The sequence below is a fragment of the Dicentrarchus labrax genome, unplaced genomic scaffold, assembly GCF_905237075.1.
Source record: "Dicentrarchus labrax unplaced genomic scaffold, dlabrax2021, whole genome shotgun sequence".
In the NCBI taxonomy this organism is placed as follows: Eukaryota; Metazoa; Chordata; class Actinopteri; family Moronidae; genus Dicentrarchus; species Dicentrarchus labrax.
In genome coordinates, this window is record NW_026136718.1 from 8,401,430 (window position 1) to 8,419,915 (window position 18,486).

An 18,486-nucleotide genomic window follows, 5' to 3' on the forward strand; every position below is an offset into this window, starting at 1 on the left:
GCAAACTCTTCAAATGTTTTTTTCTTAAGTTTTTCTTGTTGCTTCTTGCAATGAGGACATTGGAATCAAAGTGTCAATTAACCAGAGCCATGTGAAGCAAACGTTTAGGAGGAATATGTTTTCAGACCATAATAACAGACAGATTTCCCATTGATAATAAATCAAGGGTACATGCACTGCACAAGGGTAGAAAACACATTTTTATACAACCCTGATAGCTTTAATAAGAACATTTTCAGTATTTATTAACAAAGCTACTTGCTGTAAACCAATATTTACAAATCCATGTTACTGCATGCCCACTGATGATGATAATATAACTCATATGAAATATATGAAATAAATAATAATAATAATTCTGGTTAGGTTTAGATCTCCCCATGTGCACACACCTCATATCTTCTACCACAACTATCACACTTCTTGTAATCTTTTTTTTTAACACAACAGCTTTAAATAGAGTTGTTTTTTTTAAGCATTGTGGTGCAAATGTGAAAACATGAAAAAGGGTCTGCTCACTGCAGCTCCCTTAAGTACAATTTCTTGGGACATCCACTAGTGACATTGATCCAGCAACTGCCTTAAACGATATCTGGATGTGGGTGACTACTATGCATGATTCAGCATGTTGCAAAAGTAGTCATATAAAGGGTTTTCAGTTGTCAATCCTTTACACATTTCTATTATCAATTATTCTTATCTTCTATAAACTCCATTACTGCTGTTGTTCTGCAGAATTCCTGTAATAGGTGCATTGTCAATGGCTGAATAAAAAAGAACAAACTAAACAGGGGTGCATACTGTGTGTTTAACAGAAATACTTTTACTGTAAAGTCAGCCCTTTAGTATTTATTGTAAGTCTTTTAAAAGCATGGCTTACCAGACAATGAAGGTCTGTGCTGAGCCTTTTCTAGCATCCTTTTGTTTGGGTATTGAGTGTTTCTGCATGTGCCTTTGAGTGGACAACCATGTCACTTCCTATGTCTTTGGTGGGATTAAGCTTACCTCGAGGCTGTGGAGGGCAGCAGCGCAGCAGCTGGAAGTGCACGTTGTCAGTGCGAAGACTTTGGCCCTCCAGGTGTTCCAGCAGCTCCCCGAGAGTTTTCCGAAATGTCTCAGTGCCGTACAGGCGGAACCCATCGCTGCCCACTTCAATCTGGAAGTTCTTATACTGACGCACAGGACGAGACTCCCTCAGGTCGAGCTGGATGCAGAAAGAGAGCAAAGCTAATGTCATATCTTAAAAACAGAGGTCATAGAGTGTTTTGTTTTTTTTAAGTATATTTCTATTTCAATGGTTTCCTTTTTTTATAGTTCTGTTAAAGCTCCACAGACACATGCAAACATATAAATGAGTCACTGCTATAACACATTTATTCAGTCCCCGTACATATAATGTGTGTAAGTGGTGGCTGTGTGTAAGTGGCTGGCCCAAGCTAAGCTTTGTGAATGTTAGTGTGTGTGTGTGTGTATGCCTGTGAGAGAGTCCTCAATGAGATGCCAGTCATTACCTAATGTGCTAATAATACAGGGTTCATTCATATTGTCTTTTACTGTAGCCACACACCACTGAAAAGAGAGAGGCCCATAGAAATATGACAACAAAGGGTGGTTTTGATTCCATTCTTGTTTTTCAAAACTTATATTCTATAGACGTGATTACACAGGAATGTTTGTCTTATTTCAGTTTCTCAACAATCACACCACTTTGATTTTGGGTTTCCTACCAGTTACTGAAGTATAATTCAGTTCAATTATATTTAATTTTAAAATAAATGTTCAGTTTACACTGAGTGAGACACCTGTCAGCAAGCTTTTGGCCATTTGTTTGTAATCTGAAAATATTTACAATACCGTAATATAATACTACTCACAATACTCATTCTACTAATGCATGTAACAACTATAATTGACTTATTATTATACTATAATGGAGCAATTATGCATATCACACTCACATTTCCAAGTTTTCCAGAGTCTGAAGAAGATATATAGTATTAGGTATATGGACAACTCTACTCTACCTCAGTGCAGACCACAGTGATGATGATGTACTGGTAGTCAGTGCAGCTCCAGCGCAGGATGTAGGTGCCCTCCTCGTTGCCCTCCTGACGCAGCTTGTAGATGGCGTACTCGGTACTGGGGAGGGGAAAACTCAATAAATGGGGGCAGTAATGGGGAATTCTATTAAATGTAGATTGAGGGTTATACAAAAGACTTTAATACAAACAAGACATAATGTCGGTTAGTATTACTATATATATATATATATATATATATATATATATATATATATATATATATATATATATATATATATATATAGTTAGTATGTCTTTAATACTGAGCGTTGTTTGTTGTCTATATTTAGTTTTTCCCTGTACATCTGAGACTGAATCAGTTTTCCCTTTATGGGTTAAAAAGTTATCCGTCTACCTGTCTTTAATCCATTTTGTGTGACTAAACCCTTTATAGAGATAGAACAACAAAATAATACAATGCCTGAACAACAGATGCTGATAGAAATCTGTTGGTGACTGAACTGACCTGTCAGGTACAGTAACAAAAACAACATTGAGACAAACCAAAGTTTACAAAAAAACAGTGACAATAACCTTTATCACAAAACCTTAATTTAGGCTGACTTCTAAAAGCAGTGTGGGATCTCTGTGAAGGTAGGAGGCATACAGGGTGCAGGCAAATACAAATTAAGGTAAGCAACAGATGGTTTATGATGAATGTGAGTAATAAAGCTGCCCGAGTCCAGTAACATTGTGTTTTTGTGAGGAAACACGCAGTACAAACCAGATGGGTCCGTGGCAGCCGTTGTTAATGTTGTCCACCACTGAAGCAGGGGCCACCTCCTTGCACAAGAAGTGGTGGGCATCCACTGTCAGTCTGAAGTACCCGTCCACAAGGGCCGCAAAGGACAACGCCTCAGCTCTAGAAGCCATTTGCAACTCCTGAAAAGAGAAGAGAGAGCAAGAGAGATGAAACGAAAGAGAGTGATCAGAAAAGTAACTCTTCTAAAGCCACAATACTCCAAAGGACCATCTAAAAGAGCGGCGGTGTATCACAAAAATCAAAATCCATTTTGATGATGACGCATGATATCACTATCAATCATGGCTTGTGGGCTTCGCTTCAACATGAGCTACATCAAACAAATTTTGCAGTTGTTAACATTAACTATGTAGACAAGTAGAGGCAGTGGTCCAGATTACTGAAATAGGTGAGAAGAGTATTACTAAGATGTATCACAATGGTATTTACTTTGACACGCTGAGGCCTTTGAGACAACAAAACCACAGGAGATTTGTAAAGTTAATCCTTTTCCAGCTGTTTTGGATACAGAGAACATTACAGAATATATCATGTAAACACAGCCAGACTTCCATCTTAGTGTGATACTTCTCTATTATGCAGTCACACCCTCATGTTATAAATGGCAATGTAATGCTCAAAATAAACGTGATATTACAGCTGGGGTTACTACAAACTGATTTGGGTCTAAGTGATAATCAAAGGTTGATGCCACATGGAACTGCTCTTTGATTTAGAGTTGGGTATCGACAATAGTGCTAAAATTATACTTTTAAAACAGTTATCTAGCAATGTCATGTGTGGTTCCACTTCTGTTGACTGTGACGTCAACACCAGACAACTATTTCTATGGACAGCTCAGGCATTTAAATGGCACCGAAAGCTGTGCTATGATTCGGTGCAGTAGATACCATGGTTAAGTTTGTCGGTACACAACCCTACTCACCATCCTCTTGTTGTCCTGTCTAAAGATGGTGACTATTGCCTCTTTGATGACAGTGTGGGTAAGCTCATGGAAGTCACAGAACACCACCCAGCCTTCACTCGTGTCTTTCTTTTTGTTGTTTTTCTGTTTTCCATCCAGTTTGTTCTTCTTTGACTTGGCCTTTTCTTTAGAGGTCACAGGTACCTGTTTTAAAGATACATAAAACAGATTTTACGTTAAGTTTCTTTTTTTTGTTCCTATAATAGTATACTGATGACTTTATCAAACTTTATCTTACTGTAGGAGGCTTCTTTCTCCAGGAAATACCAGTGGTACCAGTAATCAGGACCTGCATGTCATGGCTCGTCTCCATGCTCTGATTCTGCCCTTGGCTCTGGTTGTAGTACCCTGGAACACAGAAAGCAAACCATATACCACAGCAGTTACGAATGCAGCCAAACTATTCAAATGCAGTAGTTAGAGGACACATTTGGACAATCCTTCGGTGATTATGCAGAGATGAGTGAAGCCAGGGAAACTATGGCTACTGTATGTTTAAATTGAAAGAATATTCTGATCTTAAGCAGGTTACTCAAACCATCCAGTTTTGCATCAGTGCTTGAAAGCTTCACACATTGGGGTCTGGTCTACTCTGCGATAAATGGGTTAATGTGACATGTAAACATCTTGTTTCTTTCACTTTTGGTTTCCACCATCTGCACAAACTCACACAACGTTTTAGATATGTGGATGTCAACAAAGTTCAAACTGTTTTTAATTGTGGGCAATATACCACAGACACTCTGCAAGTAAACATACCATTATAACAAACCAATGTCACATAACCACCATAATCCAATATAGCTGATGCAAACTGCAATAGGACTATAAAAACAAATAATCATCTCAGCTTTTGTTCTCATTGTGCCTAATAATTTAAATAATAATAATAATGATAATTTTATCAATCTCCTTCCACTCCCAGTGAGATTACCAGGGTAGAAAAGTTTTTCTCTCTTTTAGTCATCTATAATCTCCTATAATTCTTGTAAAACTACATCTCAAATAAAACCCCACCCTGGGTGTATGCATGCCACAAATCTGGCACAGTGCCTGAAAACGTTGAAATTATCTACCTGAAATCTTACCATAGTAACCTCCATTGCAGAGATCCCCTTCCTGCGTTACACCAAGCGATATGGGCTGAAACACCTCGCTGCCCAATCCACTGGTCAGGCCCTCCAGTGTGGCCAAGTACTTGATCTTCAGGTCATACGGTGTGATGTTGCTGTCCCTGACTGTGCGGCGGTTGAATTCTCTGAGGAATGTCTTGAAGACGTTGTTGATGCGGATGCGTGTCAGAAAGTTGCGCTGCCTAATGTTGCGGTTCAGTGACTCAGGGATGAAGCGTTTGTAGCTGGTAGGATTAAGATAGAAAGATTGTATATATAATTATATAATATTATATTAATTTATGAGAAATTTGTTTCAGTTCTTTCTATGGTTTGTTCAAGTGTTTTGAAGATAAGATAAAATAATATGTGACCACTTGGAAACTGAATTAAAGAGTGGTCATTAATTAGTGACTATCATTCTTTAGTCCTACAGTATGAACAACAATTCTTGTACATCTACAGGCTCCCTAAGCTTCAAATGTGGGGGGAAGAATCCCATAAACCGAACCAAATAAAGTTTCCCCCAGTCAAATTGATTTTTTTTTTTTTTTTTTAAGTGTAAACAATACATATGGTATATTCTCAACCTACGTTTCTGGAGCAGGGCTCACTGGAGCAAAATGACAGTGCCACCTAGCACTAAATCTAGTAAGATATGTCTTAGAAATTCAAAACAACTATAAAAAAGGATCACACCGTGCTCTTGATTCTCTGAAAGAAGTACTGATAGTGTTCTGAGTAAAACAACATCTATTTTGTGACTATACTCCTCCTGGAATTTACATGAGTTTCCCAGGATGGCATTGGAAGGCTATGCTTCTTAAACATGCGTGTTATTTTAAGATCTTAATCACCAGTCCACTGAAGTTGCACCATTCAAACAATGATTCGAGCACATGCTACATCGTGTAGTTGTGTGTAGGCATGTGTGGGTTTTACCTGATTTCATTGGAAGTGGAGATATCCATATCCGTGTGAGTAATAGCAAGAACAGCCATGCCCAAACACTCATTTTCTATCTCGTGCTGCTCTGCCTCTGACTGGGACACCCTCAGTGGAACCACGCCTTTCTGAAAGTCATGCTGGCCCTGTGCAACAAACATTTATATTTAGTAGAAGAGCAAACAGAGACACATTAAACACAAACATAACATAAACACCTAACTGTATGGACTGATGCCTTATGTGGTACACAAATCCTGTCAAGATGACCAAATAAAATAAGAAAACAAAGGGAAGTTAGACGGGTTTATTACATTTTGGACAGCTACTTTAAAAGGCATTTTATATTCCAATGGACTGACATAATTGATTTGACAGCAGTGGCTCTAAATTTGCAGAAGGGGTGATGTTGCTGTCTATTGCTGACCTTAAAGCTGCACTTCCTGGTATTGTTACATTTCCTTCCAGTTGTTGATGTTCTGAAACTCAACTGTGAACTGTGTTGATGTTTGAGCTTTTAATCAGAATGTACTTTCAAAAAGGTATTTCAAAGAAAGAAATAATAAATGCAAAAAAAGAAAGAAACGTTTTTAATAGTCAGATTTTGTAGGTGGTCTGCCCAAAGATATTCTATTCTTCATATGAGCAACAATGAGGAAGTGAAGAGAATTCTCCCATGACACTATAAAGAAAGTCATTAGTGATTGTTTTATTTTTTTTCACCTGGGCAAACAGGTATTCGAGAGAGGCAGCGTCCAGTAGGGGCGTCCCTTCTGGTGTCTTCTGTGGGCTATGTCCTCTTTTGAGTTTACTGATGCAATGTCTCCAAACTGGAGACTCTTCTTCAGTGGTGCCATGCCAGTTTCTGAAATAAAACCTGACAGGAGACAGAAAGAAGACAAGTTAACAAGACTTATTACAGGGTGTGCATGCAAGAAAGTACACATGGCTTTGGCTTTGGGTTATTTTATGCTTGATGAATTCCAGAAAGCTATTCTATTCTTGAATGCACTAATTTAGACCCCACATGTCCAGGAACTCAGTACTAGGTTTTAAAATTACTGCCTGAACGGAAGGTGGATTTTGGCCTTTAGTGATGTCTAACCTTGTGAGGCAGCTGGACTTGTGACAACACAAAATCACAAGATTACAGCTATGGAGGTGGGTTAGTGTTATATGGTTCGTCGATCTGATTGGTTGAAGGTCGCCGGTGACAGACGGTCACAGAGAGATGGTTCATCCAATCACGTGCCGAGTATTTTCCAACAATGACTTTCCCAGATGGTTCTGTGTATGAGGTTTGTCATGCACTTGAATGTGCACAGAGAAACAATAGAACAGGAAGTGCTCTACTGCCTCCTGTATTATATGTAATAATTAAAGTATAAAAATGTCTATTACTAACACTTACCCATGCCCATTTTCACTTGCTTTCTCACTTGCACTGCTAATATCATCCAGCCATTTAGAACTTTAGTGCAGGGGAACATTTAAGTTTTTTCCTTTTTTGGTTTTGACCTAATTTCTTGTTTTCTCTGAAATGAAGCCATATTTCAGCTAGCTCGTTCTTTTCAGAGGAAATACATCATCACTGTCACTGCATCACAGACAAGACAAGTGGCAGTTGACAGAGAAACATTCAGCTAACTGGCACACATATTCTGATGACACGACTGCTGAAATTTTATTGGCCAGAGAGAAACACTCAGTGACAATGCCACAGTGAGGTCTGTGGCAGGAAACCCATAAGACACATGGAAAAACATCCCAACTACACAGAGAGAGAGCCCAGTCCACCCTTTTTGGGACAACATTGTTAATCACAAGTAGCCATCTTGCAAACAACCACCAAGGAGACTGAACATTTAGTACATTTATTTCAACACAGTGTAACATCACACAAAAACAAATACTAATATTTATATTGATACGATGGATGATGTATAACGTTAACAGTTACTTACAAATTAACACGCTACAAACTCGCTCCTTTTCCTGTTTGACGTCGCTGCCTGAACCCGCCCAGAGATATAATAGTCCTGTTAGGAGCCGCTGTAAATCAGCTGGTGGCGACAGCTAGTACAGTTAGCACATGCAACAGTGTACCAGTAAGTGACTCCCTGTCTTACAAGAGAAAAGGTCTGTGTTGCAAGAGTCCTCTGACACTTTCGTCCCGGTGACAAGGCGCAGCTCCCAGACAGAGTTTGACATTGTTTTTGTTTTTCTGCGAGTCTCTGACTAATAATAAGTGGGTCGACTAAGACTCTACTCAACAATTAAGTCGACTATTAGGAGGGAGCCCTAATACCTGCTGCATTGTCACTGTAAGCATATCAGCATGCTCATGATAGCATTCAGATAAAAACACTGCTCTACCTCACAGACCCGTGGCTGTAGACTCGAGTCTTGTTTTAGTTTTTGCACTGATGGGAATCCATGCTGGTGACACTATAATCCGTGTGCGTGTGTCTGTGTTAAGCATTTGCTTATAATAAAGATTGTGTATCAAGACTTGAACACAATACCCTGCTTGTTTGGCAGAACTACAGTACGCAAAGCAGGCTTCAGCAAAAGACACTTATACACAAGCTCACACAAATAGATACACACCACAAGCCACAGTTACACTCTATGCACACTCGCTTTTCTCTCCACTTGCTACTGTCAAAGCAGAGCACAGAAAGAGGAAGTGCAATTGACACCACAGTCGGATTGTTTTTCCTCTTTGCATGCACCTAACTTGTACTTTGGATTCGTTTAAGAGATACTTTTCTAGTCGAGTACAAATATGACATTGCTGGGCTGTCTCATAAAAACTTTTCACTCCAGCCTTCCAGTCACAAATCTCATACAAATGGATATAATGAGCAGTTTAGTCTCTTATCATAGGGTCAAGCATGGAGTTAGACTCTTGCATAACTTTAAAAAGTCAATGATATACCTCACTTCGATTCCTCGTCAAATTCTGAGATTATAATAGCCAATGATCAAAGGTATAAAAGCTCTCAAGAAATATTGCTGAGCTTCATCCTTTGCTGAAATCTGTCTGTTTTCACTTCTCTTTCTTCTTATTGAGCTAAAGTGGCAACTAGGAATGTTATAATCTTATACAACAAGAACTACAGTGCTCCTGAGTCACAACACAAATTGTTTACCCATAATGCCAAGGATTTTATGGCATTATGAAACTGTATGCAGTTTAGTGGTATATGCTCCAGATCCCCTGTCAGCAGTACTGGCATTATACACACCTGGCACTGACAAGTGTACACATTGGTGTGTAATGTTAACAACCTGTAAAACTGATAATAATAGTAACCCTTATTTATATAGCACTTTTCTTAACAAGGTCACAAGGTGCATTAATGACTTTGCCTTACTCATTTCACATCTGCACGTATCCTGACAATCTTTGTTTGAACATGTTTCTATTTTAGATGCCTGCCTCTACCCCAGCATGCTATATGTTTTGCTATATATGAAACACCCAGGACTTGTGAATGGGTGATAGATGTGGGGACATGTGCTTGAACTTCAAAGACGGGAGCAGGTTGACACCGTGAGAGCAGTTACTCACCAATATCTTACATATGCAACAAATAAGCTATATTTTCTATTACTCGATTACTGTTTATTCTAGTTAGAAAACCATGCAGATGTACCTGCAATACAAAATAGGTATTTTCTTTTCATTTTTATTTTTAAAAAAAGGTTAACGAGCCAAATGATAGTGGAAAGGAAGGAGAATGCCAAACTTATACCAATAGCCTATTTCTTGTGAGTCAAACTGGTCTCAAAGTCAGGACCCATAATACCTCCAAGTATTTTTTTTTTTTTTTTTACTGCCTTTATTGTAGTGACAGCTGAAGATAGACAAGAAAGGGGGGCCGAGAGAGGGGATGACACGCAGCAAAGGGCCGCAGGTCGGATTCGAACCCTGGGCCGCTGCAGCAAGGACTCAGCCTCAGCACATGGGTCGCCAGCTCCACCCACCGAGCCATCCGGGCGCCCTGTGACCTCCAAGTATTTTAAATATGAAGGATCAGCAGTTTAAGCATTTCAACCACTTGAAACCCAGATATCATCCATGGGTCACTACTAAGAGCTCCTAAATCAAAGATGAAGGTTGGAATGTAATTTTCTGCCTTTTACCTTCAGGTCCAGCTCCCTCAACAAACTTCCACATCACTAGCACTAATACATAAATCTGCTTGTCGAACTCATGTGCCATGTTACCATCATTCATGAAACGACAGCAAGATATTTGAACTCCTGCACTCAAGGTTCAAACTTGCACCCAGTTCGAATGGAGCATACAATCGTTTCTGGAGTATCATGGCTCCTGTCCTGGAGGTCCTAGCTATCATCCCTGTTTGGATTCAAACAACTTCAGTGTGCACTAGAGGTCACAGGGATGCAATCCACAGATCATCAAACTGTTAACCCTTCTTCACTCTTGAACTCCCCCATGGGTCCTCTCACCCACTTTTACCCACAATTAAACACAAGGAGACCCGATCCATGAGTTTGGCCCCAAAGCTTGTGCTTTATGTAAAAACTTGGCTCAACAATAGTTACTTCAGGGGTGGCCTGCAGACTGGTTCACTATGGTACATGGTTTGTTGGTATTGCTCCACCTCATGCTCCTTCCCACCAGAAAGAGACATTCCACATCCCAGGAGCCAGTTTTCATAGCCACAAGTCAGCATGCCAAGGTTCCTGCCTTTGACTACAATCCACAGTTCCCTAGAATCTTGCAAGCTGGGTGGAGGCGCTCGATTGACAAAGGTGCCCCAGTATTAGTAGACCAGACAAGGTTGCTCTCTCCGGATGTGAGAGTTCCATATAGGTCCTTAAATTGCCCTTCCCCTGGACCCTCATCTCCCAATATTTTTGAAATATTTTCACTATCTTGAAGACTACACTACATTTGAAGTGATTCAATTCAAGAAATTCTTTTATGCAAATATTTAGCAGCTAGAAAAACATTTAGTCAGCCGCTGACTTACCTCATGCGATAGTGTAACTTGATCCTGGTTTCATCTGTGATCTTGAACTCATAGTTGGGCGGGTACCACATGCCAGTTGTCTCATTGTAGAGGGCAAATAGGTTATGGCACAGGGGAGAGATTGCTGAGAAGGGAAAGAGGAAATAGGAACAAAGATCAATATTCAGGCCAATTGTTGGGCTGGGACAAAGGCCAATGTGCAGCAACTGTCGAGAGATTTAATAAGAGCAACACCAAACAATATGCTTATAAAACAAAATAAACAGAACGATCTACATGCTCCACCCTGTCAGTCTCAATTGGTTACACTGTATGTTTTAATACTTAGGCATAGATGAAATCTAGGACCCTGGGTTTAGAGAACACTTGCAAATTTCTACATTTAATGCACACTGTCAGATGTTTGAAATGAAAAGAGACACATGTTGACAGCTCAATTGTAGCCCTTAAAGGGCAGTAATGAACATTCATCTTGATCTGAGATCAGTAACACGACAGGGAGAAGTTCTCCTCTGTCAGAGCGTGGTTTAATATTCTGACATTTATCCATGAAGTTTACTTTGCATTGCCACATTTTATGAACTTTCTAGAGAAATGAGCCAGAATAACTCAACTTTATGGCCACAGGTGCAAATAAAATAACTGTTAAAAGATGTTAATGGTTTAGCCCAATTGTTACAGAACAGCACAGGCTGAGAGAGGAGAAACATCTGATAAATTGGCTAACTATAATAAATGAGTACTGCAATGTATCTGTGTATTTTTATTGAATGTGTTGTAATCAGGTTGGTTTGTTCTAAACTGCATTCTGGCATTTCATGTTCTTGCATTAGTGCCTGTAGTTTACTATCTCTCTGCCAGCTGTTCTTCTTGTGTTCATATGTCTACATGCTATTGATGGGTTTGTTTTTTTATTTCAAAAATGTTCTGTACGGACAGGACCAAAGACAACAGCTGGCAGACAGCATCTTCTAATGGTATGTAAGAATATGTCACTATTAGAGCCCAAAAGGTATAAAAATAAAACATTACCACTAATTATAATTCACTTTAAGCATAATGCAATGTCATTTAAGAATGGGGATCTAAGATGTAAACCTGGTGATTCTGTTATCCCCAACTTATCTGGCACCTATGTATATGAAACTATTTTCAGAGTAAAATCTACAGCACATCGTTCATTACTAGAAATAAATAGAGATTACAACAGTCAGCAGAGCGGGCAGTTCTTGATTAGTCCAACTAGTCAACAGGTCAGTTACTCACAGCCCTTTTTGGCAGCCTCCACACAGAGCTCCTCTGCAGTGTAGCAGCCACAGAGGTACTCCAGCTGGTTCACATCCGATGTGTAAAAGTGGATCTCCAGGCCCGAAGTGGAAGTAGGAGATGGGGAGAATTGGGTCTTCCTACTGGACTTCCTCATCTTCCCACAGAGTTGCCTGCTCAACTCCATCACCCACAGAGTTGACATTCAGACACTGGAAAAGTGAAGTAAAAAAGACAAAAAGGGGAAGTGTGAATGTTACATTAAACGTTTCACTTATGGTCCAAGTTTTTATATGCACCAACCTTTTGGCTTTCATATTGTGTACTCTAATATAAGCTTTACATTTAATTAAATTCAGGCTAAATGAGACAAGTAAGAAAAATACACAAAACATACAAATACACATGGGAAACAACCCAATTCAAATTTCTCTTACCCTACAAATTACTGTGTTTTGATGGTCAGTGGAATGGTAAATCAGACTTCATAAACCCTGTTTTACAAGTTATTACTACTAAGCAGAATTAATATTATTAATTATCTTACATTTTCAACAAAGGTCTTGTGGGTGTTATTAAAACTTAGCCAGAGCTTTCACTACCAAGGTCACTACAATTACTTAGGTTAGCCTGTCCTACACTTATCCTTGAGTAATCAATACTTCCTAAAGAAATGGGTGACCACCATGTAGTTGACATCAAGTGTGCTAGAGGTATGTGTGTGTGTGTGTGTGTGTGTGTGTGTGTGTGTGTGTGTGTGTGTGTGTGTGTGTGTTACAGTAAGGCAAAAGTATTGATTGTGTGGTGAGCTCAGCAAACAGCAGCAGAGACTCAAGAGTTCAATGTTCATTTACCAGATGACTCATTATCGCTCAGAGCCTGAATCCACAGAAGCACACAGAATACAGTGGTGTGTCACTAAACTGCACATTAAATGACGTCAGCCTCACAACTGAGTTGATGACATCAACACAAAAGACAGATTGTTGCTGTGCTGGGGGAGCGAGGAGTATGGGCATCATTACTGGATGAGTCTACAACGGCTGCAAAGCGAAAGCAGCATGTCAGCAGCAGTCCTTCATCAGCATTTACACTGGATCTGTCCACCCACAGTACTGTTTTGCACTCAATGGTGTGTTGACCGCCCATACAGCTAAATACACAATTATGTTATGATACCCGACACCCTACACCCTTCAATTCTGCTAGCTCCCTCCTTCTCAGCAAATCTTTCCAAAATGCATCAGAGAGTTGCAACGGACGGTGACAGTTAGGGGGCGTGGTCTCAACACCAACCATAGTGATTGACACACTGGCCACAGCAGTGTAGCAGGAACAGCGAGCTGGTAGTCAGAGCTAACCAGCCACGAGGATCTGCTGTCATACTCTCCGTAACCATGCGGAATGTGTTGTGGCTAAGCTAAACGGCTCAGAGAGGCTCCGGTCCCTCATACTTATATAGCGCCTTTCTAGTCTTCCGAGCACTCAAGGCACTCTACATGCCCATTCACACACATCCATAGAGAGATGGCAAAGGACGCAAACAGTAACTAATTCATTCATACAGCAATGCACATGGGGGAGCATTTTGGGGTTCAGTATCTTTCTCAAGGACACTTCGACATGCAACAGGAGGAGCCCGGCGTCAAACTGCCAACCTTCTGATTAGTGGATGACCCACTCTACTACCTGAGCCACAGCTGCCCATCTCTTTATTTGATGTCTCCAATAAAACATTGCTTAAAAATGCTCAGCCTATTTGCTCTGTTGGAAGGACAACTACAAAGACAAATCTGGTGTAGACTAATACTATTTACAGAGGTTGGACCTCCGACACTTTTATTCAGTAATGCTAGATGAACAGATGCTGTGTAGGAATATTAAGTAGCAAGTTTTTTTTGTTTTAATTTATATACATCTGATTGTTTCTAAGCCCTGTCTCCTTCCCTCAATGCTCCAATCAACTGGAACTCAACATCAGCTCAACATCATCTTTCTCCTCCGGTTTATTATGAAAAACCAACCTTGAAAAGAACAGACCAAAGGTTATTGGCACAGAAAATCTTAGCTGGTCACTGACATAAGACTAAACTTTGTTTACTTGATCTCTGTGTACTGAACAGACTACCTAACCTCCAAGCAGATGTAAGGCAGGTGTTAGTAGAATACACAGGTGAGCTGGACTTACTTAGTACAGCATTAAAGGTCTGTGCTTTGTTTACAAATGCAGTCTGAAGAGAGCGACTGAAACCGCTGTTTTCTTACCTACATTTGTGAAATAAGGATTTATAACCTGAGTTGGTGACAGTTGGAACAGTGGATAGACTAACTGATGAGCATTGTTTTGTTTCTGTCCACTTTGAATTAAGTTACAATGAAGATATTACGGCTGTTTGTGGTTAATAATAAAGGTCTGTCTCTGTAGGGATCCCTTTCTTAATGTTGTCAGACACTTAACAATCTGAGACTGTCAGTGGCAAATACAAGCACCTTTAGTGGATGTATTCTTATTTTGACCAAACCAGCAATGGTGATTGTTGGAAAGACTGTGTAAAGACAGACAAAGATGATTTGGGGGAGTTTTATTTTGCTTCAGTTAAGGTTTTGTTATGATAATCTGCTAGGTAACTGGTTTTGTCAATGGAGTCTGTTTCGCTGTAGCGCCCATTGTTTTGGTCTGAGATGCTGGTGCTCTAGTATGACATCTAGTGGCAAGTGAATTTCGTATGTATATATATATATATAACCTTTATGTCTAGTTGAAGGCAGTGAGTAGATACTGAATTGTACTGAATTTATACATGAACATAACAACTTGAAAAAACTAATATGCCAAGGACCAAATGAATACACTCCTAGCCAGCATTCATCACCATAACTCTGTATTCTTTATCACGTTACAGTAAGGAGCAAGGAGCATAAAAAACACACCACGAGGCTAACCCACGGAAAAAAAAAAAAAAGACTGTCACATTCTTTCTTTAAAACAGTCGGGCATAACAATACAATGGCGTGACAATTTTACTGACAAAGTACTCCATCATAACTATCAACAAACACTGATAATCATTTCATATGCATCTATTCGCCATTGATGTCACAAATACACACAGGCGTATACACAAACATAAAAAGAGGAGAAAATGGAGAAAGACAGAGACACATCCTGGCCCCTCTGACCTAAATAGCTACAGTACAGTGTGTGACAGGCTGTTGAGTCTTTGTTCATCTGTTTTATCACTGTCATTTCTTGCTTGTAAGAACTCCTGTTGACTTCCTAATAAGGTGACAGGCAGGAAAGAGAATTACTCTACCCTGCTGAACTCATTATGTTTCACACTAAGCTTAAACAGATCATATTTATTTATATTTAAAATCAACTGCCAAGCTAAGAAAGTAAATATTGGCTTGTATACGTTTATATTTTTCAAATCATACAATCGGGAACATGCTCAGTTGTCAGACATGACCACTGGGTACGCAAAGTAATGTGTGGTAAGCCGACTATCGTCAATTCTCATTTATTGCAACTGAATTTCTCGAGAAGAGACTTTCAGTGAGTCATCTGCCTCTGAGTCTGTTAATCATTGTGTTAATTTCCCTCACTCTTCCTCTTTCTACCTAAATTCAACACAGTACTTCTGAATGTCTTTGACAAATGTTATTTGTACTATAGTTACAAGAACCACAATTTAACAATGCCTCAAATCAATCAATAAAGCCATCTTTAACAAATAACACTGACTGGTACAGCACTGATGATGTCTGACGTCAGTTTGACTAGTGTTACAGTTTTGCAATCAATACACCACATTAGTCGACTTCAGTTGAAAAAGATGATAATTCCTCCTCCCCCCCCCTCAGTGATCTGCCTTGTCTGCACGCCCATGTTTTGAAGAAGGTGAAATGACTGGACCTATTATTTCTGGCAAACGAAAACAAAACCTTGGAGCAGTTTATAATGTAACTAGTGATAGACAGCCAGTCGTGACAGTTGTGTAGGTGATTCAGGTGTGGGTAAAATAAACACTAAAGAACAAACACTGCCTCCATCTGTGTCTGTGTTTTCCGTAAAAACAAAGTATGAAATGCTGTAACAAGCCCTGCAAGGATGACCACCATTTTCTAGATTAATAAATCCATCACTTAATTTGCTAGATGGTTGGAACTACAGAATTTCATGTCTTTAAAAATTACTGATTTAGTTAGATTATCAAAATTGACAATGTTCTGTCGACAAGCAAACTGATAAATCATTCATCCTTTCAGCTCTTTACTGTATAATTCCTCATCCCTTATTCACTTATTAATGCATCATCTTGCGCTAATGCTTTAATATGTATACAATTAAATTAGTATGTACAATGTATACACTATATTGGTCCAAAACAATAAAAAAAATAGAAAGTAAATATTACACCAACAAACAAAAAAGCTCTTCTGTATCACTTAATTTAGAGCTTCCCCTCTAAGTCTGAAGACGGTATACGTCAAAAACGTTGCGATAAAAACCACAAGAATGATGAGGACAAAGTGCTGCTGAAGAACAAGAAAGCGAAATTGAATGAGGCTCCTTTTTCCCATCACAATCTTCTCTCACAGATTCAAAACTTCCTTCCTGTAGCTACTTTTCACAGTAAAACCCTTCCAGCAAAAAATAATGTGCATGACTTTTATTGTGTCCATGGGAAACCCTGGTGGCCACAAAACTAAATGTTGCAGAGGCCACTTGGTTATTACAAGTAAAGACATTGACAATCTAGCACTCTTTGATATTAAATTATTATTAAATGATCACGGTGAATACCAAAAGGAGGGCCTATTTTTTTCCATATTTGCATTATTTCAATTTAATGATAATTTCTTCTTATAATTTATTCCAAATGTCCCTATCTTTGACTAATCCTTATACCTAATACCTTATCCACAGCCAATATATGGGTCAAAAATGACTCAATTTGGTCAATGTGAGTGTTACTAGTAAAAATAAAACAGCTCTGAAATTAAGACTGCTTGTGCATTCAGATATCAATAAATGGCAGATCAAACGTAACTTTGTGGTTCAAGCGCTTTAAATGTTCAAAGTCAGACAGTTCAAGTTTCTGTCAAGGGTACTGTCAGGGAGAACTGCTAGAAACCAGTTGTTTCATTGCTTGAAATAAATTTTTTGTGAGTGGTTGTACAACCAGAAAATGTGTGTGTGTGTGTGTGTGTGTGTGTGTGTGTGTGTGTGTGTGTGTGTATGTACGTGTTGAGCCCAGGAGGAAGCACCTACTTTTGTCAACCTCAAATGTGTGAAGCCATTTACTCTTCCTTGTCAGGATTTTGTATGTTCTCTATGATTTAGTACAATATTTGGGCTGTATAATAGATATGGCTGCAGCTGACAATTATACTCACTATCCATAAATCTATGCCTATTTTGCATGTGGTATAAAAATGTCTTTTAAAAAAGTTCCCAGAGGACACGATGACAAAATCTCATGTTTAGTCAGACCAGACCAGAAACTAATAGTCGTAGATATTCAGTTTACTAACACAGAGGAGTAAGAAAAACAGAAAAGTTTCACATTTGAGAGGATGAAACCAATCATTTTTCTTGCCATGTTTGCCTGAAAAAGATTATTTTCTAATGGGTTAATCGACTAATCTTCACAGCTACCATTACAGGTTAGGGGCGCTAAAGTGACACCAATGGAGAAAACAGCCATTAAACTGCCTGTTCTGGTAATGTGTTAAGTTCCAGTTAGCAGAAATCTAACCATCATTTCACTTAAAACCATGTTTACTGTGCTGGCCCAGGGTCCCTGTGGCCCCTGTGGTCCCCCTGGTTAGAGATAAAAACTAAGAATAGTTTTCGTTCACACCCTATAAAGCGCAATGAAAGCATGTAAGACGGCTGATATGACTTTAGAGAAAGATATTTTCGTTTTTTCCACTTTCAATTGTGGCAGAGAGTAAACACAGTTTTGGTTTGAGACTGACACAGACTGTCCGTGTGAATCTTATATCATCCAATATTTGTCTTTAGATGGGAGTCCAACTTTTTCTATACAATCTAGGCCCTAATTTGTGATGGCGTTGCTGTACAGGATTGCATCACATTTATTAAACTTAACTCCTAGGTGAATTTGGATTTAAATGTTTAAGTTTTAATCGCACTGTAAACGTTACATCAGCCCAGCATCTATGTGCCTGTATTAAGCCACAGGACGCGGATGGAGTCTCGTTGCCATCAACTGGATTTAACGTCAGCTAGCTTGTTAGCCAGTTAAGTTGGATGGCCAAAGCTGACGGCAGCTGGATATTCCCCGCTTGACAACAGCGGAGGGAGATGACAAACACG

At 39.3% G+C, this 18,486-nt stretch overlaps 1 protein-coding gene across 1 annotated transcript in view; it reads right to left on the reverse strand.

Moving 5' to 3' along the window:
* Positions 1-18,486, reverse strand: part of jak1 (Janus kinase 1) — a 34,041-nt gene that overhangs the window by 15,212 nt on the left and 343 nt on the right. Inside the window, exons 2-11 of the mRNA XM_051376162.1 lie at positions 12,141-12,352; positions 10,875-10,998; positions 6,589-6,742; positions 5,863-6,011; positions 4,897-5,165; positions 4,047-4,156; positions 3,770-3,952; positions 2,806-2,963; positions 2,025-2,139; positions 1,006-1,204 (exon numbers count right to left, since the gene is read on the reverse strand). Of these exons, the coding sequence (XP_051232122.1) occupies positions 1,006-1,204; positions 2,025-2,139; positions 2,806-2,963; positions 3,770-3,952; positions 4,047-4,156; positions 4,897-5,165; positions 5,863-6,011; positions 6,589-6,742; positions 10,875-10,998; positions 12,141-12,345 (1,666 nt within the window). The 5' untranslated portion in view covers positions 12,346-12,352. The remainder of the gene's footprint in view (positions 1-1,005; positions 1,205-2,024; positions 2,140-2,805; positions 2,964-3,769; positions 3,953-4,046; positions 4,157-4,896; positions 5,166-5,862; positions 6,012-6,588; positions 6,743-10,874; positions 10,999-12,140; positions 12,353-18,486) is intronic.